Source organism: Brachyhypopomus gauderio, chromosome 14 (assembly GCF_052324685.1).
Source record: "Brachyhypopomus gauderio isolate BG-103 chromosome 14, BGAUD_0.2, whole genome shotgun sequence".
Taxonomy (NCBI): domain Eukaryota; kingdom Metazoa; phylum Chordata; class Actinopteri; order Gymnotiformes; family Hypopomidae; genus Brachyhypopomus; species Brachyhypopomus gauderio.
Genome location: NC_135224.1, coordinates 12502225 through 12521051, shown reverse-complemented (window position 1 = coordinate 12521051; position 18827 = coordinate 12502225). Strand labels below are relative to the sequence as shown.

At 43.5% G+C, this 18827-nt stretch overlaps 1 protein-coding gene across 9 annotated transcripts; it reads right to left on the bottom strand.

Moving 5' to 3' along the window:
- Positions 1–249: 249 nt before the first annotated feature.
- LOC143475082 (NACHT domain- and WD repeat-containing protein 1) lies at positions 250–18508 on the bottom strand. Of its 9 annotated transcripts, none has more exons than XM_076972813.1 (30): positions 17761–18504; positions 17179–17238; positions 16811–16912; positions 16630–16725; positions 15991–16363; positions 15619–15818; positions 15066–15472; positions 13846–14000; positions 13528–13736; positions 13250–13389; positions 13058–13168; positions 12790–12966; positions 12556–12679; positions 12202–12405; positions 11217–12088; positions 10958–11097; positions 10744–10872; positions 10060–10403; positions 9801–9934; positions 8707–8835; positions 8244–8491; positions 7697–7862; positions 6573–6774; positions 4199–4248; positions 3818–3954; positions 3381–3535; positions 2870–3076; positions 2678–2772; positions 2270–2394; positions 250–1821 (listed from the first exon to the last, which is right to left on the bottom strand). In XM_076972813.1, the coding sequence occupies exons 1-30, from the start codon at positions 17809–17811 to the stop codon at positions 1556–1558; spliced, it is 5808 nt and encodes a 1935-aa protein (XP_076828928.1). In that variant the 5' UTR covers positions 17812–18504; the 3' UTR covers positions 250–1555. The 9 variants fall into 9 exon arrangements, with proteins under 9 accessions (XP_076828928.1, XP_076828927.1, XP_076828930.1 ...); XM_076972812.1 differs by having other exon boundaries at positions 4199–4329; positions 15991–16288; XM_076972810.1 differs by having other exon boundaries at positions 251–1821; positions 4199–4329.
- Between the last annotated feature and the right edge of the window lie 319 nt (positions 18509–18827).

Sequence of the window (18827 nt, the reverse complement as noted above, 5' to 3'; positions counted from 1 at the left end):
ATTTAAAGGTATGCGTCGATATACGTATACTAGAGAGTAGATCTAGACCTTATACTAGACTTTAAAACCTACTAACTTTCTAATTATATGAAGAAAATAAATAGTATGATTAAATGTAAGCTATTTTTATTTACTTGATGCACGTGACAAGAAAAGGGAATTTTGAAAAAAGTTCTAAGCACATGAACATGTACACACATGCATAAACGCGCGCGCGCGCGCGCGCGCACACACACACACACACACACACACACACACACACACACACACACACACACACACACACACACACACTCCAGAGATATGAAGAGCTGTCTAAAATCTGCTTTCCTAGAGCCTGTCATTTTACCAGCAAAACCCGTTATATAAGATCAGGTTATGTCACCAGCAATGAAAACCTTTCGATTAGATGAATTCAGGTCACGTTCCAGTACTAATATCATTTTCCACAACATGAAGTGATATACTTGCTGAAGTCAGTAGTTTCGTTATAACCTCGGGATCTTGTGACTGATAGGAAACTTGCTAGCACACAATGAGGCATGGTTGATGAAGCATGTCCTGCTGACAAGGACTCAAATGATATTATTATTCCATTTCACTGAGATACATTTTTGTCCTAAAGTGATTCATTTACATTTATGGCATTTGGCAGACGCCCTTATCCAGAGTGACTTACATTTTTATCTCATTTTTATACAAGTGAGCAATTGAGGGTTAAGGGCCTTGCTCAGGGGCACCTCAGTCATGGCCTCAGGTCTGGGAATCGAACCCACGACCCTCCGGTCACAAGACCAGTTCCCTAACCACCAGGCCATTCATCCATCATTGTGTAGTAAATGTTCTACCCTTTTAACCCTAAACGTTCTTCATCTGACCAGCTGGGCCATTCTTCTCTCCTCCTCTTCACTGTTACTGGACTGCTCCAACGCTTTGTCATTGCCATCAGCTCAGCTTGCTATTCGAATTCTAACACGAGTCACTGGCTGGCTATCTATTTCAAGCAAGGATTACAAGGCATACAGTATTCATTTGCTGATATCACTCATGAGTATACTAGATATACTTTCAATATACTAACTTTCTAAATATAGGAGAAAAACTTGTAATATAATTGAAATGTATTTTTATATCCACATTAAGTCACAATGCAGCTGTATGAAAATAAACAGGAATACTTATAATTGTAAAATATTGCAACTACATGAATTGTCTGTAAACATGTATGTGTATAAAAACACACATAACTAAAATCTGTTACATCTTTTACATCAGGTTATATTCCACCAACAATCAAAACCTTTAGATGATTAATTCACGGTTCAATACAAATATCATTTTCACACAGCATGAAGTGGTTTTATAACTGAGAAGTGTAGTTTCATTTCATGTCACCTTGTGATCGATAAAGGAAACTGGGACACACAATGAGGCATCCCATTGCTGACAAACACTCTTTGCTGAGATCTAATACTTCCCTAAGTGACTCAGCTATACAAGGATTTTATAATTCATTTTGCACAAAATGTTCAACACAATTAACTCAAAAAGTCCTTCATCTGACCCCGTTCTTCTGTCCACCCTCCTCCTCCTCCTCACTGCTGCTGGACTCCCCAAACGCTCCGACATGGGGTGCAGCCCCGGTCGCGGCGATGACGTCCTGCCCTGTGAGGGTCATTTGGATGAGTGTGGGGGTGTCGCTACAACCCAGCAGGAGAGTGCCGCGCTCATCGTCCAGCGTGGACATGCACAGGATCCTGGAGTCCGGCGTGAAGACAGACAGGACAACCCCTGCCTCCAGTTCCCACACACTCACTTCACCTGCAGGAAGAACCACATTTATGATTTACATCTATAAAACATACAATTCGGGCTTCCAGCTTATTCTTTGCATGGCGATAGCCGTCTCCATGGAGACAGGGTCTGTCTGTTTTAGTGCCTGAGGCCTGCCATGCTTGGAGGGAAAGACTAAACATTCGGAAGCCATATTGCCATGTAGAAATACATTTACATTTGTTAAAGAGCTCTGACCTTTAAAATACAGACCAAAGCCTGAGGCGTCTGTCATGTCATCATTGTGTCATAACAACTGGGGGAAATTAGTGGATTCATCTACCTTAGAGTTGAAAACAGTTTTGTGTTTTTACAAATGGGTAAAAAATGGGGAAGATAAAGGACTAAATAAAAGGCAAAGGCCACTTTCAAAATCCAAAGGCCACTCCTGATACTACCTGTATTATACTACCTGATATTTTTCTCCTGATAATACCTGCTAGCAGAATGGCTTTGGCTCCTCCCTCAGTGACAAACAGCTGGCTGGAAACACCCAGCTTGAGGGTCCCATATCCCGAGATGGTTTTGTGCTTTCGTCTAAACGGATCCCACACTTTTAATCTGAATAATAACAAACCAATTCACCACACCAAGATTTTAGACTAAAAAATGGCATATGGCATTTTGCCACACAACAGACTCAACATGCTTTTTAAGTATATACAAGAAGTACATTGGTATTTACACTACAAATCTGTGAAGTCCCAGAGTTTGTGTGAATAATGCTATCACTGACAGGTGTAATGTCAACATTGACACTGTAGAGGGTGATGCAGTATCTTTGAAACTGTATTTACAGAATAAATATTTAAACACACTGAGGAAAGCAACATCTATTACATACTTGTTACGTTCTGCAATGCCAAAGGCTATTCTGCTGGCATCATTCGTGATGGCCACGCAACAAATTCCAGACTCATTTTTTAGCCTTCTTTGGACCTAGAACAACACAAAACACAAAGCATTCAGAATGTAACTAAAATACAATACAAAATTATTTATTTGGATGCCATGACCATTCCAAGCTTTAGCTTACCCTGCCATGCTGCGTGTCCCACAGTGTGAGATAAGGAGAATGCTGGGCATCACTGTAATTGCAAATGACCAAATGGCTTCCAGAGTGTGTGAGAGCAGCAGTACGGAGGCCCAGCAGGGACCACCGATCTTCCAGTGTGTGCAGGTGCTCCAGGGAGACTACACTAAACACATTCAGATGATGGGCAAAGTAGGAGCATACTACCACCTGGATGAGAGAAAGAGAGAGAGTGTGTGTAGAAGAGGAGAACCTTCTTTTCCACCATATGTCCTGGCTTTGATTTCTAGCAAGAAACCAAAATTGATCTTGGGAGCCTGAGACTGAACCTGGGACAGCTTGACATGGCCTTAGAAACTGATTAGCCCTACGGGGATAAAAATAGTCTAGTGGTACAGGAACTGTTTGAACACACTACAGTAGGGAGGTCAGGATATAGGCACAAACCTATCCCTTTCCAACCATTTCTACATGGTTGAACAGTAATTTCAGTAGTCATAGACTTGGACAGTACCTGTTCGTCTCCACTGAGGAGATACTGGTCCACAGCGTTGTGCTTCTCCCTGTCTAAGCACCTCTGCTCCTCTTTGGCCCTGTGCACCTTGGCTTCCTCCCTTCTCTTCCTGGCCGTCACGCTCTCTGTCCGCCTGTCCCATGGCATTACCAGACCTGCAGAGAGACACCAATGACCACACAATACAGGGTGTCAAAGTCTGCAGGACTTCTCAGAGAGCAGGGATTCAAGGCATCATGCAATGAGCAATGATTTTGTCAGTTTGGGTCAAAGTGCAGCAAGACGCATCAACAGGTTAGGTATGTAAATTAATGTCTGGAACATCGGTCAAACTGAAAGGTGAGTGTTCAGCTTTTGCTCCAGTATGGGTCTTTTGAATGGTTTTGCAGGCAGTGTTCCTTAGGCAGTGTTCTGTAGGCTTGGAAATAAAGCGATACCTTTTTTCTCTTCAGTGGGCACACTTTGGTGTTGCTCGTCTTTGACTGGAATGCTGTACAGCAGAGACTCTTTATGGTATGTTTTAATGCGCCCTTTAATGTAGCCAGACTCCAGGTCCCACACTATCAGATGGTCACTATGATCAAATATACAGATAGTCTATTACATTTTATTCTACGATATAATGTCATAGCACACCACACCGACATGTGTTGAAATTATTTGACTACAGTGTTCCATGGAGTCACTCTTGTCACTCAAATCAATCATGTGAAAAGAAATACTTCTGGAGCTTCTGGAATATGAAACAACAGATTGCCATCAAAACTATCTCTGGGTTGCTCAGAGAAGGTGGTGAAAACAATACTGAGGGTGCTGACCGGGTCTCGGACAGGCCGAGGAGAAGTTCCCCCCTGAGGAGCCGGTAGTCCTGTTGGGGACAGGGGACAATGAAGAGGCCCGACTGCTTCTTAATGTAGCTCCTTGTCACAAGATTGTATACCAGCAGTGTCTATATTTGTTCATTTAGAGAAGATACATTTTTGAAGTAAGTCTTTAATACTCAACATACTGCAGTCCACATAGTGTAAAGTGTTCTAAACTAACTAAATTAGGTAAAGAATATTTGAAACTGCTACAAAATTTGGAATTCCTTTTTGATTCCTGTTTCAAACATGTGCTGGTCCATATAAGAGACACCAATGATCTGTGAGACAGTGTAGTTTACAGCACATGTATCCTATGGTGATGAATGACTCCATGCAGTGGTTTTTACATATGAACATATAAAGTACAGGTAGCACTTTTCTGTTTAAAGTAAAATTTATGATACATGCATGAAATGTGAGTTGACATGAACCAGTCCTACACTGTGTGCAGAATTATTAGGCAAGTGAGTATTTTGATCACATCATCCTTTTTATACATGTTGTCCTACTCCAAGCTGTATAGGCTTGAAAGCCAACTACCAATTAAGTAAATCAGGTGATGTGCATCTCTGTAATGAGAAGGGGTGTGGCCCAATGACATCAACACCTTATATAAGGTGTGCTTAATTATTAGGTAACTTCCTTTCCTTTGGCAAAATGGGTCAGACGAGAGATTTGACGGACTCTGAAAAGTCAAAAATTGTGAGATGTCTCGCAGAGGGATGCAGCAGTCTTGAAATTGCCAAACTTTTGAAGCGGGATCACCGAACAATCGAGCGTTTTGTGACAAATAGCCTACAGGGTCGCAGGAAGCGTGTTGAAAAGAAAAGGCGCAAAATAACAGCCCATGAACTGAGGAAAATCAAGCATGAAGTTGCCAAGATGCCATTTGCCACCAGTTCTACCATATTTCAGAGCTGCAACGTTACTGGAGTATCAAAAAGCACAAGGTGTGCAGTACTCAGGGACATGGCCAAGGTAAGGAAGGCTGAAAACCGACCACCTTTGAACAAGAAACATAAGCTAAAACGTCAAGACTGGGCCAAGAAATATCTTAAGACTGATTTTTCTAAGGTTTTATGGACTGATGAAATGAGAGTGACTCTTGATGGAGACCGGATGGATGGGCCCGAGGCTGGATCAGTAAAGGGCAGAGAGCTCCAATTCGACTCAGACGCCAGCAAGGTGGAGGTGGAGTACTGTTATGGGCTGGTATAATCAAAAATGAACTTGTGGGACCTTTTCGGGTTGAGGATGGAGTGAAGATCAGCTCCCAGACCTACTGCCAGTTTCTGGAAGACACCTTCTTCAAGCAGTGGTACAGGAAGAAGTCGGTATCGTTCAAGAAAAACATGATTTTCATGCAGGACAATGCCCCATCACATGCATCCAAATACTCCACAGCGTGGCTGGCCAGTAAAGGTCTAAAAGAAGAAAAAATAATGACATGGCCCCCTTGTTCACCTGATCTGAACCCCATAGAGAACCTGTGGCCCATCATAAAATGTGAGATCTACAGGGAGGGAAAACAGTACACCTCTCTGAACAGTGTCTGGGAGGCTGTAGTGGCTGCTGCACGCCATGTTGATCGTAAACAGATCAAGCAACTGACAGAATCTATGGATGGAAGACTTCTGAGTGTCATCATGAAGAAAGGTGGCTATATTGGTCACTAATTTGTTTTTGAATGTCAGAAATGTTTATTTCTAAATTTTGTGTTATGTTGGTTTACCTGGTGAAAATAAACAAGTGAGATGGGTATATATTTGTCTTTTATTAGGTTGCCTAATAATTCTGCACAGTAATAATTGCCTGCATAAACAGATATCCTCCTAAGATAGCCAAATCTAAAAAAACACTCCAACTTTCTAAAATATTAAACTTTGATATTTATGAGTCTTTTGGGTTGATTGAGAACATAGTTTTTGTTCAATAATAAAAATAATCCTCTCAAATACAACTTGCCTAATAATTCTGCACACAGTGTATTATGTACAACTAAAGCTGGAATAAATCCATCAACATCACCCCCACACCTCACCCCTCCACCTAAACCCACATCCTCTCCCCGAAAGATAATTGAGGTTCCCCTCAATTAGTCATATTTTTTCTTCCCTTTTACATTATATTACAAATGACAAACACATTCATGGATGTAACACATTTAATATGCAGTGCAGCACATTATCTTCCCATTAAATTGTCAGTAAACAGGGAAACTGAACCTGGCATGGTCTCTTATAGCCAGGCGTTTTTATTTCAATTCTTGATTATAATTCATTTAGCGCATTGTAGTTTTAGCTCTTGAAGGCTAGCACTGCTGTACCTGGTACACGGGCGTGGGCGAGTCAATGAACGTGGCTGTCCCGCGGTCAGTGAGTATGTACAGCCTGAGGTCACGGGCCAGTGCGATATCGGAGCTGGAGAACAGGCCATGCTCCACGCGTACGGGCCGCCCCCGGAAGCGCGCTCGGTTCACATTCCATACTCGCACTGTGCCTGCGCGAAGCCCTCGACACACCACATAGCTGCACGCAGAACAGTCCAGCCATGGTGAAGCTTCATGAAGCTTGAGAAGCAGTACAGGGCTGAGCTTGTCTGGGGAAGTGTTTGGTCATGACTGCCCAAATGTTTCAACCACTTTTCCTTTCTTTTAGAGATACATAAACAAAAACTATAATCTCAAGATGGAAGTACTGTAGACTCATATCTTTAAAGAGGTCCTAAGAGGTGTAAAGCAAAGTTCCTTGAAAAAATATCCTACTAATATCATGTCACAGTACATCCCTTGACCCCTCCAGGCATGTCTGTGTGTATGTTTGTCAGTTTGGTCGTTTCTGTGTGTGCGTCGTAGTATTTGTCTGTGTTATTCGTAGCACCTGTCTCTTATCTTGTTTTTGTGATGTGTTACACTTGTGTCTTGTTATTGTTTATGTATTTAAGTGTGCGTGCTGTCTGTGTTCCTTGTTCATCGTTGTAGTTTTCATTGTCGTTGTCAGTTTTCGACTGCATTTCTCTGAACAAGTCTGCGATGAACAATAAACATATTTTAAAATATTCTCACGTCTCAGCCTCCTGTCTCAGAAAACCTCGCATTACATATAAGTAATATATGTAAATAAATCCTGTAGCTCCTCTAGGTGCTAGCAACATTAAGGTCATGATTTCGATTCTCAGGAAACACTCATACTAATATAAATTCACAAATATAAAGTCACTATGGATAAGAGCTGTAAATATAAACAACTACCTCTTGAACTCTTATAACACACCTGGTAGACCATGTGGAGTAATGTGCAAGCCAAACCAAGGTCATGGTCATGGGTTTGAGTTTCAGGAAACACATTCATTGTCATACTGATGAATATGAAAGTTGCTCTGGAAAAGATGCTTTGCTAAATGCTGTGAATGCAGGCACGTCCATAACGGTGACTGTATATGTGTGTCTACCTGGGATATTTGTCCATGGGTATAATCTCCTGGGTGCCATCGTTTTGTACCCTGTGGATGTTGTATGTGAGAGTTTGGTCATTGATCCTGGAAGCTAGACTCCACAATCGCAGATACTGTTCTCCCACACAGAAGCCTACACAGAAGCGCAGGTCAGGACATATGCCTGCAGAGACAAACAGCCCCAAAGGACAGGGGGCGGGATTGTTACTGTTGTGGCTGAAGTAGTGGTCTTTTGGCTTCGGTGTCACTTTCCTGAAAATTATATCAGCAATTGCAGCATATGAATTCAAGACTACAGCATTTTAGGGGGGGAAAAGAGATCCACCTGAGCGGTTTAAAAAAACCTAAACAATCCAGTCACTTACCAGTCTACCAAGTTTGGTCCAATATTAATATAAATATAAATACAAAAATAATTAATAAGCAGGTTCCATGCTCATAATTTGTAATTCATAACATTATGAAAAATAAGTCACACACCTTATTTGAGCATACACTGTATGTTTAGCAGACAGTAAACAAAGTGCCCCACTCCCTGACCAACCTGCTGTTAGAAGACCTGGGAAGCGTGCCAAGTGTTTATGGTCCTCAGTCTCTAGATTCCAGGTGATAATCTCTGTGGTGACACTCTCGGGGGAGGGGCAAAATGCCACTGCATGGGTCCCGCTCTGGTTAATAGTAACCTGGGAAATGTAGTCCTGACTGCAGCCAAGGATAGAGCGTAGGTACTGGAACGACGCAGGGCTGAAAAGCTCGATGTGTACGATGTCACTGTGTCTCTTATACGGATACCTTGGGTTTGAGAGGAGAGCAATAGAAGAAGACACCATATATGTGCTGTGTTCCTAGGGCTTACTGAAACATTTTAATTGTTTCAACAAATTGTGTGAAGCTCTTCAAGCCAGCAGTGATGCTTGTGTAGACTGGTTTAAAACAGTTCACACATTGCCAGACCACAACAAGTGTTTATGTGTTGCAGTGTGTATGGTGACAGTGGTTCCTGTGACCTGCAGAAGAGCAGTAAGTACTGAGAGCTCATCTCCACTGCCTGTATGGAGGCAGCCTGTTGCAGGGCTGTTATAGTGGCCAAGACTGAGCCTGCCCTAGCGCTGAAAACAGCAGCTTCTCCACCACTCCTGAGACAGACAGACAAAGAGAGTGAAACAGAGTGCACAAGACAGATAGCAAGAGAGAGACAGACCATGAAAGAGCGAGAGAGACACAGAGAGAGAAATAAATAAATTGAGTCAACCACAACAAGCACAGACACAACCCCACCAGACCCAAACTCAAACAGCCTTCAAATGTGGCCTACAGAGCTTTTTTATGCTCTTCAGCACCACACTGTGGCAAAATCAACAACTCTCCTTCCATTTAATACAACATAGCTTCCGTGCTGGTTGAAGTCGCAGAGACATGGCATATACCATACCTACATCTTCAGCCACACAAAATAATACACTCGAAAATGATCCAGAATGAAACACTTGGCAGTTTGCCATTTGACATAATTAGCCACTACTTTTTAACAACAAACACTGTCTCACATTACCTGTAAACCCACTCAGTCTAATTACATTATGAAAAGTTTAATGCATTCGATAATTTAATCATTTATTCATTTAGACTACTCCTCTTATCAATCATTCACTCACTTGAGAGAAAGAAAGAAAAATATCTTCTAAAAAAGGCAGTGACCTACATGATGTGGTGCGACACACACACATAAACACACACACACAGCCAAACACACACAAGCAGAGGACTTTTAAATAATGGAACAGTTCACTGAAAGACCAGAAACATAAATCACTTCAGAAACAGATCCTATGCTATTTCACAAATGGCAGGCAACTGGATATGCAATTGCTCTAGAGCAAAATGCTATCATACAGTGCATGTATTATTGGAAGGAGCAAGAGAGGAAGAAAGAGAGAGAGAGAGAGAGAGAGAGAGAGAGATGGAGAGACAGACAGGGAGAGTGCAATCATTTGTTACCAAGAAAGTCCTTTTTTTTGGCTAGATTACTGGACAGTGCAGAAAAATGTTTTAGTGCTAAAATTAGTAAGGTTCTGTCACTTATTAACCCACAGATACTAACCTGTAGGCAAAGAGGACATGGTCTTTGACCGAGTTTCGGGAGACCAATATGGAGTTGTCTTTGTGAATGGGTTCATGGCCTAAGGTAACTGCCACACAGTGCAACAGTGAGCAAGACTTTTCCAAGTCAAACACCTAGGGGCCAGAGAACCCGCAACATACAGAGAAAGAAGGATGCAGTTACGTGGTGTGGAATGCTCTGTCAACACTTTTATTGTGCTGCATCTGATGGTAATATAGGTGCATTTGATGTGTCTGACTTTGACCATGTGACTCCCGTCATAAAAGACCACCAGCAGACAACCGTCACACGTAGATGTGATCACAGGAACATCCGGAGCCTCCACGTCCTCATACAGCACTTTTCCAGAATCCACCTCGTGCACCTGGAGACCGTGACCGTTCCTCAGTGCCAACACCGTATCCCCCAGACACAGGGTGAGCGAGTCGGCCGACCAGACTGAACGCGTGACCCCTGACCTCAGTAAGGTCCGAGCGGGTCCCACCGTTTCATCCAGCTTCCAGAGCTTAAGGGTTCCGTCTGCAGAGCAGGATATTGCGTGATGCTGGCCAAAGGCCACGGCTGTTATGGGACTTGCGTGACCTGTTGTCAGGAAAGGGTCATGACATTCACATCAACATGACCACTCAAAACATGATGCACGAAAGAAAAAAAAAACTCACAGGCCAGACAGCACAAATAAACAAAGATTTAAGGATATACAGCATAGCACTGCATACAAAGGAGTGGCAAAGTAGAGTCAGAGAGGTAGAGGGATTTGATACAGTTGCCTCTAAAATAGAACTAGCAAGAAGAGTAAATCAAAAGTTGCGTTCCACCAGAGAATGATTGTATCAAATGCAGTGATGTGAGGCCATGTAGACAGAAAAGCACAGGAAGCAAAAATGTCTCTTCTTCAAAGGGGGTCAAACAAGAGTATCACCTGCAAGCAGGGTGTGTGTGAGTCCTCCCGGGGGCATGAGGCAGCTGTAGGAGGGCACCAGGACTGGCGTGGGCGACCGCCGGCACTGCGCCAGCAGGGTATGCAGGTGGGAGTAGCGGCGAGGGTCACCTGCGGAAACACCCGTCTGTGTGACGGCCCAGAGAAGGCTGCCCGCACGCCCACGTACGGATGCGATCCCCGAAACACGGGTTACCTGGAGCGACGGGCTTGTCCTCAGCCGCGGTGTGGAGCAGGCGGCCGAGCAGCTGGGAGGCTAGCTGGCAGGGGTCACGGAGGAGAACGGAGCGGGAGAGACAGAGAGCCTGGGCCAGCACCTCCACGTCCACCACCTCTCTGCAATGGACACGAAACCATCACACAACCCCTGTTTCCACACAGCTGCAAGATGGTTCGGCTTCATCCAGAAGAGTAAGCAACGGCGGCCTGGCGTACTGTCGTAGCAATGGGCTTACTTATCTGGGATGACGGCGGCTTTGAGGTCCTCTTCTACGTGGCAAATGGACAGACCCCAGATCTTATGCAGCAGGAAGTCATAGTTAAAGAGACACTGTGTAAGCAGAGGCAGAATCTGGCCTGAGTTGATGAGGTGGTAGGGCAGCCCGTGAAGCCTGCGCAAATTGAACACGTAACTTCTCCTGCCTTTCTCCTCCCTGCTCCACGCCAGCGGCTGGAAGACATCGCTATCTGAGGTGCGGCCGCTGAAGTATTCCGCAAAGTCTCGATGGACGGCCTTTTTTTCGTCATCCGTTCGCAAATACCGCTGGACGACGACGTGGCCGAACTCGGCGTGCGACCAGCGCAGGACCCACGTCCCGTCACTCTCCACCTCTGTGATGTGATACCCTAGATCCCGCCTCAGCCGTGCCCAAAGCATAAAAGGCACGCTGGGATATCCCGTGGTGGGCGGAGCCTGATTATGTAATAGCGTCATCTCACGGGCGACGCTCTGGTCACGCCCCAACAGCTCCAGGAGCTCCTCCTCCGTCACGCCAGCCCGCGAGAGCGAGATCAACGAAGCGGCCCGTCGCACAAGGTTCTCACCGTGCTCACGCTCCAGGCGAGCCAGGATGACCTGGAAGAGCTGCCTCAGTCCCCCAGGCAGGGAAAGCTGTTCCGGGGGTGAGAAGGAACACCAGCGTCTGGTCTCAAAGTAGGCGGAGCAGAGGTAGAGAGGGAACGGGCATGACAGGCAGCAGTGCAGTAAGAGACTCCACTGTGCTTCCTGAAGGTGGCGAGAGTCAGCTGCTAGTTTGGAGGCGAGGATGGCCCTGATCTCCTCTCTGCTCAGAGGTGGCAGGGGGAGTAATGAGACAATAGCGTGGGTCTTTGTAGAAAGAAAGAAAGAAGAAGCACATTCTTATTGCAAGCCCATTTGCCTCCATGTCATCCACATTTTCCGTAGTTTTGCTAAACTTGGGAAGTGTCTAGAAGCAGCACCTGCAGGACTTGAGCTGAGGTGGAGTCTGTGCTGGCAGACAGGATCATGTAGACATGCTGTGGTGGAGGAGGATACAGCCAGGACAAGTCTGCTTCATGCTCTTCACTTAGCTCATCCAAGCCATCCAGCACTAGAGCCAGGGGCCTGTCCTCAGTCACCAACCCCAGCAATGAGTGCAACTCCCTGCACAGCTGCGGTAAGCACTGTGGGGTAGGAACCAGACCAAACAGTCCTTAAAGTGAAATTTCTGTCTACTTCACAGTCACTTATGTGAGAGCAGTATCTTGCAAAGATAAAGTGAATAGCAATTATTGTATATTTTTCTGTAAATGAAAACTGGAGTTACTTGATACCTCAGATATTGTTGTATTTTGGCAGTAGATGTTGGCTATCTGTGTGCAAAGGGTCTGTAGGAGAAGACGCACATTTCTGCTGTCTGATGTCAGTCCCACAAAGCACATTATCACCTTCACATTTCTGGAATTAAACAGGTTTAAATGACGCATTACATTTGATTGAAATTAAAGGCCCAAACACCAGTCATGTTGTAGTGTAGTTAAATTTGGCAGTGTGCCTTGTTTACCTACCCAGGTAGCCAGGTGGGTAATAGCTGGGCCAGTGTGGCCAGGATGGTGCTCTTCCCTGAACCTGGTTCCCCCAACAGCAACAAAGCATTCGAGGAGGAGGAGGAGGAGGAGGGTGAACATTCCAGAATGTTCCTAACTTCAAGCAAGAAGTCTTGCCTAAACCCAAAGCCTTGTGCTCTGCAAAGAAAATCAATCCATTCAAACAGCCTGAAACATGTAAATAGATAGTTAAGAAAGACTTTCAGAGAAATTCTTAAAGCCAACTCACAGGGACTCTCCATATCTGAGGTGAAGCTGAATCTCCTCATGGATTCGAGTCCATGATACTTCTCTTCTCCTCATGTCCACAGAACCCTTAGCGGGTTTTTCCTGCATTGTCCTGCAACACATATGACCGTTTTAGTGCTGCACACGATACATTCTCCAGAAGAGCTGCTGTATCTTGTACCTGCTCATGTACCTGTTGAGAGCGGCAATGGCCGTGCGCTGGAAGTGGGAGCAGAGACGTTCTATGTAGAACTGGTGTGATCTGTTGTGTTTGGGACTGACTCCTTTCCTCCCCCAGCTAACGTTCCACTCACAGATGTTAGTGTGCCTCAGCTTGCAGTCGAAAAGTCCCACACAGACACATTTTTATGGTCACGTAATGTTTAAATTCTGTATGTCACGTGGAATAGGCTGTAAAGACTGAACCAGAGTCGGTTATTCATCCTTTCATCGTTTTCTGGTTTCATGTACCTTGCTGTGGACGGTGTGGAGGCAGTGCTGCTGTGCTTGGTGCAGGATCTGGTTGACCTCCGGCCTGCCTTTGTGCAGGTCGATGAACTGCCGAGCGTGTTCGCTCTTCAGATTGTACGGCAGGTCGGTGATGATTCGCTTGTAGCAGTAACTGTGCTCCTCAGCAGGGAGCTTTGACCCTAAACCCTGCTCCACCTCCAAGTCCAGAACTGAGATATACACACATCTCACACAATTTAAAAAATTTTTTACTGGCAAAAGATGTCCCAGGAATGTCCCGTCCGTCACATAGAAAATCACAACTGTATGAACGCTCACCTGTCCTGAGTAGGCAGGAAGCAGCCATGGCCCCAATGGCCTCTGGGCCACTGCGCTGTAGCACCCCCCACAGGCGCAAACAGGAAGAACGCCACGCCTTCCTTGCGGTTTTCCTGCGCTGTCCATCACGGCTCAGGAAGTCTGGGTGGTGTGTGCTGATGGTCATAGGAAGTTCATAGAGATGGTAGGGAAAACAGGAATGTTTCAATGGTAATTGAATTTAAGAAATTTATATAAACAGTATCTGTAGTAGATATTATTTTAATGATAACTCGACTGTGATGATGAGGGTGCATGAATGGTGTTTTTCATTCATTCTAAACCATAAACCTGTAATGTGACCCTTGTTCTGTATTGTTGTGACACGCCCTTGGCCATCTGCCAGAGAGGGGCAGTAGGGGCAGAGTCTAACTGAGAGCTTCTTTTGCACCTGTTGCATCCTCCTCTTTTCCAGAGACCAGTTCTTTTGTCCTCTCTATTTTCCTTTTTGGTGACATGCTGTAGTTTGTTGATTTAAAACCTTATCAAGCTATAACTAACATCCTTGATGCTAAAAAAGTGGTCATGTCTCGATATTCATGTTTGCTTTTGCCCTCGATGCTGTGACAGTTTGATCATTGTGACACTACAATGTGAACAAGATTGGTCACTCATTCATGGCTAACGTGAATATCAACACTTAATTGTTCATCTAAAACATCGCAGAATAATCAAAGCTGATAGTATTTCAGGCATATACAGTAAGAAACATGTAAATCAGCCAGATGACTAAGCAAAGGGAAAGCAGAACTCTCTATCTCCCTCTTTACCTCTCTGTCTCTTGACCTCACTACCAGCTACTTGTTCTCACCATCAAGTAGTAAAGTCAACTAATAGCTGTCAAACATCCTAACCACAATAGAAGTCCAGCATTTCCTACCATGGGAACCAAACAGACAGTTTTGCATTCACATAGCAATAGTATTCTAAACTAATTACTACCGCCCAATAGCTACAACCTGCTCAGCAAGCTGCTCTACATGATAATGTACTGAGATTTATGTACTTTAAGACTTGTTTGCAACATTTTACTATAAAAGTTTATTAATAAACATGCCTGTGATTGCTAAAACAAAATGTTCAAATAAAAGAGGATTATACAGTATGTCTAAATAAACGTGCAAAGATGAGAAATGTAAATGAATGGCCATATTTAGAGTGTGACAGTGAAATCTTTCTACCTCACAGGCAGCAGGCGGTACACAGGTGGGACTGCGTTCTCATCCAGCTGGTACCATGTCTGCAAGTGAGTCAGTTCACGATCAAAGTCCACCCAACTTCTGGCCAATTTTGTATCCTCTCCATCTGAAAATGAACTACAGTACGTGACGTGTTCACTCTTTAAGAAGGAGCTTCCTGCTTGCCCCTCCTCTTCCTCCTCCATGACCCCATCCTCAAATGCAAAACTCCCGCCGTTGCTGCTAACAGTGATGCTGGAGTGTGATTCGGTGGCCATCTCATCCATGTCCGACTGCCTCTTGGACATCATCTTCCTGTCTCTTGTAACAATTTTCAGAATGGCCTCAAAGTCCCCTTGAAGAATGGTGGGGGGTAATGACTGGACCTCATGTTTCTGACCTATGAACAACTTTAAGCAACACGAAGTGTGAAAGTGAAGACAACAACAGAAACACTATAATTAGACATTTTTTGTTTATTTTTTTCTCATTTCCCCATTACAGTTAGAAACGGTTTTCAATGGTTTGCAGAAGTAAGAAGCCAAGCCAGACTCACAAAAAAGTTTGTGCCATCTGTCTCCTGGCACTTCTTTAGCATCTCTACATGTAACATTGCTGAATCATGGTGGTTGGAAACAGGGTCTCCCATGCCTCTGCGCAGGTCCACCATTTTGAAGTCATATCCTCTCTGCTTGCAGTAAAGGTACAGTTGGGGATACACATGCTCCATGAGTGCAGTACGTTCTGCAACTGTATCTGCACACATAATCACATTACTGTCTCGTCATCTGTATGTGTCTTGCTCCTCTGTTATAGCTTGGAAACTATATTTAAATTTTCATTAAGTCTCTGCAGATAAGATTACAGTGAATGCATGACAATATTAGTTTCATATTCATTCTTCATCTATAGAGGTTGTTCACCTTACCTCTATATCCTCCACACAAATAGATCATGAATCTCCTCTGTCTGATATGAGAAATTCTCTCTGTGTCCTTCTGCAGGATATTTGTGCTAATACAGTCGTAGACATCAGGACCTTTCTCAGCACACTGCTTAATGAGCAAACTTTCTTTTGTCTCAACTGCAGAGCCTCTACAATGTCCCTCATAAGAGCCGATGTCTGGAGCCTCGTCAGTAGAAGATGACAAAGCAGGAATGGCTACTTTATCCGGTTTCTCTTTCATTTGTTTTTCCATTCCATTGTCTTTGAATTGTGTGAGGGTCTGAAGAAATTGAGGAGCATCACTTAATGGAGCTGTTTGTTCACTGACATTAAATAAAGTCTCCAGAGTTTTGTCCTGAAATGTTAACATGTTGTTGTTTAGAAGGAATTTCTGCTGGAAGTCCTCACTGCATTTACAAAACATTATTAGGACCTCAACTTTGATGGTAATGATTTAGTCCCATTCTCTTCAGTACACAAATCATGGCTTGAACTCTTAGAATTATGTTGATGCAAGAGATTCTGAGGAGGGAAAGTATTTTGGTTTCTCCCTAAGAAACCACTGATTTATTGATGAGGAAACATAAAGACATCCTGAAGCATTTTTAAAACCGTGCTTACTTTGAGGTGGGCTGTGATCTCCAGATCTGTCTCCACACTTACTTTAGCATAAGGAGCAACCTGATGGCTTGGGATTTTCTGCTTACCAAAAACATTCTATAAGAATTAATGTACCACAACATCAACCATTTACAAAAAATTTATAACTTCTTTCCAAGAATATACCTGTTTTGTTTCATACCTTGTTTTTTATTTTCCTATCAAGAGGATCATAATCAGTCAGACACTGGGAGAGGAATAGTTCTTCAAGTCTCTGAGATGTATTTGGCCTGGTTTTATGATCCTGAAGAAGCCATGCATTTTAAATGAGGAAGCAACAAAGTTTCACACATCAGCAGCTCTAGTGTTTGACTCCCAATGCGAGTATCTTAACACAAGCAGTGTAGTGGTAGTAAATGAACAGATAATGTTTCAGTAGCGGCAAAGACATACGGCTGCTTTAAAGTACCGACAAACCCAAAGTGCATCACTATTCACAACTGTGAAATGCTGGATTAACAAAAGCAGAAAATCACATTATTACAAGAGCAGACTATAAGAAAAACAGACCTGTGGTACTGCCTTGATGGGTCCATTGGAAATTGATGGGAAGCTCACATTTTCATGATTCTAAAAATTGGTGGTACAGGTTTTCCCATCATCCAAAGAAAGATCAAGATTTCATTTTACTGGATAACTGTTTGCATAGAGGTTGTATGTAAACTACTTTCATTCATGTTTCTAGCTCAGCTGATGAATGCTAAAGTGATACACGTTCCAAGGCTGTTTTGATTAAACAAAATTACTTTTTATATAAAAGTCCTTTGCTACTCGTTGTTGCCACTACATGAAACCAAGGAGAACTGACCAAATGCATTTGGCTGGAAATTTGGAAGTTGGCCTTTATGTTTTAACCTATTTTATGCTTGACCTAAACAGAACGATGTAAGGTATGAGTATTAATTCTGGTCATACTATTATATAGATGCACATTTTAATTTAAACAATTTCAACAATTAACATTAACAACAGGAGAAGCAAAAGTAGACACGAATGCCATATATAATTGAAGGGTAAGATATTCTACAAAACATACACGCGTATGTTTAATTTAGGGATGAGTAAACAATGTAACAATAAATAGATGCCTACTTTTTTCTTCTTCTTTTTAGGTGCAATTCCATTTCTGTATAATGTCCACATTGGTAAGGCGTCCGAGCGTTCGTCTTGTCGAAACCAATTAGTTTTATGCCTTAAGGAATATATGAATAAACGTCGCCAGGCAAACAGCGGTTTTCGGCATATGCTTATTCATCGATATTGTATTGTGCTGTCATTCACACAGCGTCCTGTCTGCAACTACCTCTCAAGCACTGCGACTGTCGAGCCTGCTTTATACCTCCGGACACGGACGAATTTCGTCCGTCCATACCAAACGTAGCCTCCGTAGGGGGCCACTATACCTCTTTCCGTTTCCAACGTTGTTATGATTTTTTTTAATACATCCTCTAGAGGGCAGTATAGTCAAATTTCCGGCACCAGCGCACCAGCAATCTCCTCCCAGCTGTTTTTGCATCGCTGTTTATCGCGATGACCTGGCACCGTAGCAGAATGTAGCCTCTAACCAACTCGCAAAGTTTCTCTTCTAACTCGAGCGTCATTTTTTAAAGTCCAGTACTCTTCTTCATTGATTTTCCCGAATTGGTGTACGCCCGATGCTTCTGACTCTCTACTGCCCCCTGATTTGCGGTTTATATTGCTCCGTTACTACGGATTCGTAAGCGCTCTGGCAACGGACCCACTGACGGATGAAACGACCTCCGGAACCGGACGAAAGGGTCCGTATCCGTAATTACCGTAGGGTGTGAATGGGCCTTAAAACACTTAATTTGAGGACCAGCGGGGTCCATCCTGGTAGCTTCCTCTAGATTGGTGACTCTCAAATTCAGGGACTCTCATTCATTATTTCCAGTGCAGTTTGTCATCACTATGGGAACGAAATAGGATTAGCATCTACTTGTTATGTTCAGAGCAAAACAATAAAGATTGCTTATATGAATATATGAAGAATGTATGTTTACGTAGGTCTACAAAATATTGCATAACCACATTTAATAACATACAGGCTTTAAATAACATACTTATAACAACCACTTGCAGGCTTTTAATAACATATAATAATGAAGTAGATTCATATGCCATCTTTGAAAATGAACAGA

Bases quoted from the DNA above. Each gene is read 5' to 3' on its own strand.
- LOC143475082 (XM_076972810.1), bottom strand. From the start codon at position 17,811: ATGTGGACATTATACAGAAATGGAATTGCACCTAAAAAGAAGAAGAAA. The intron at 3,536-3,817 runs GTATCGCTTTAT...GTCTCTCTGCAG, and splicing joins GCCCACTGAAGAGAAAAAAG to GTCTGGTAATGCCATGGGAC. The intron at 2,773-2,869 runs GTAAGCTAAAGC...GTGTTGTTCTAG, and splicing joins GGGACACGCAGCATGGCAGG to GTCCAAAGAAGGCTAAAAAA.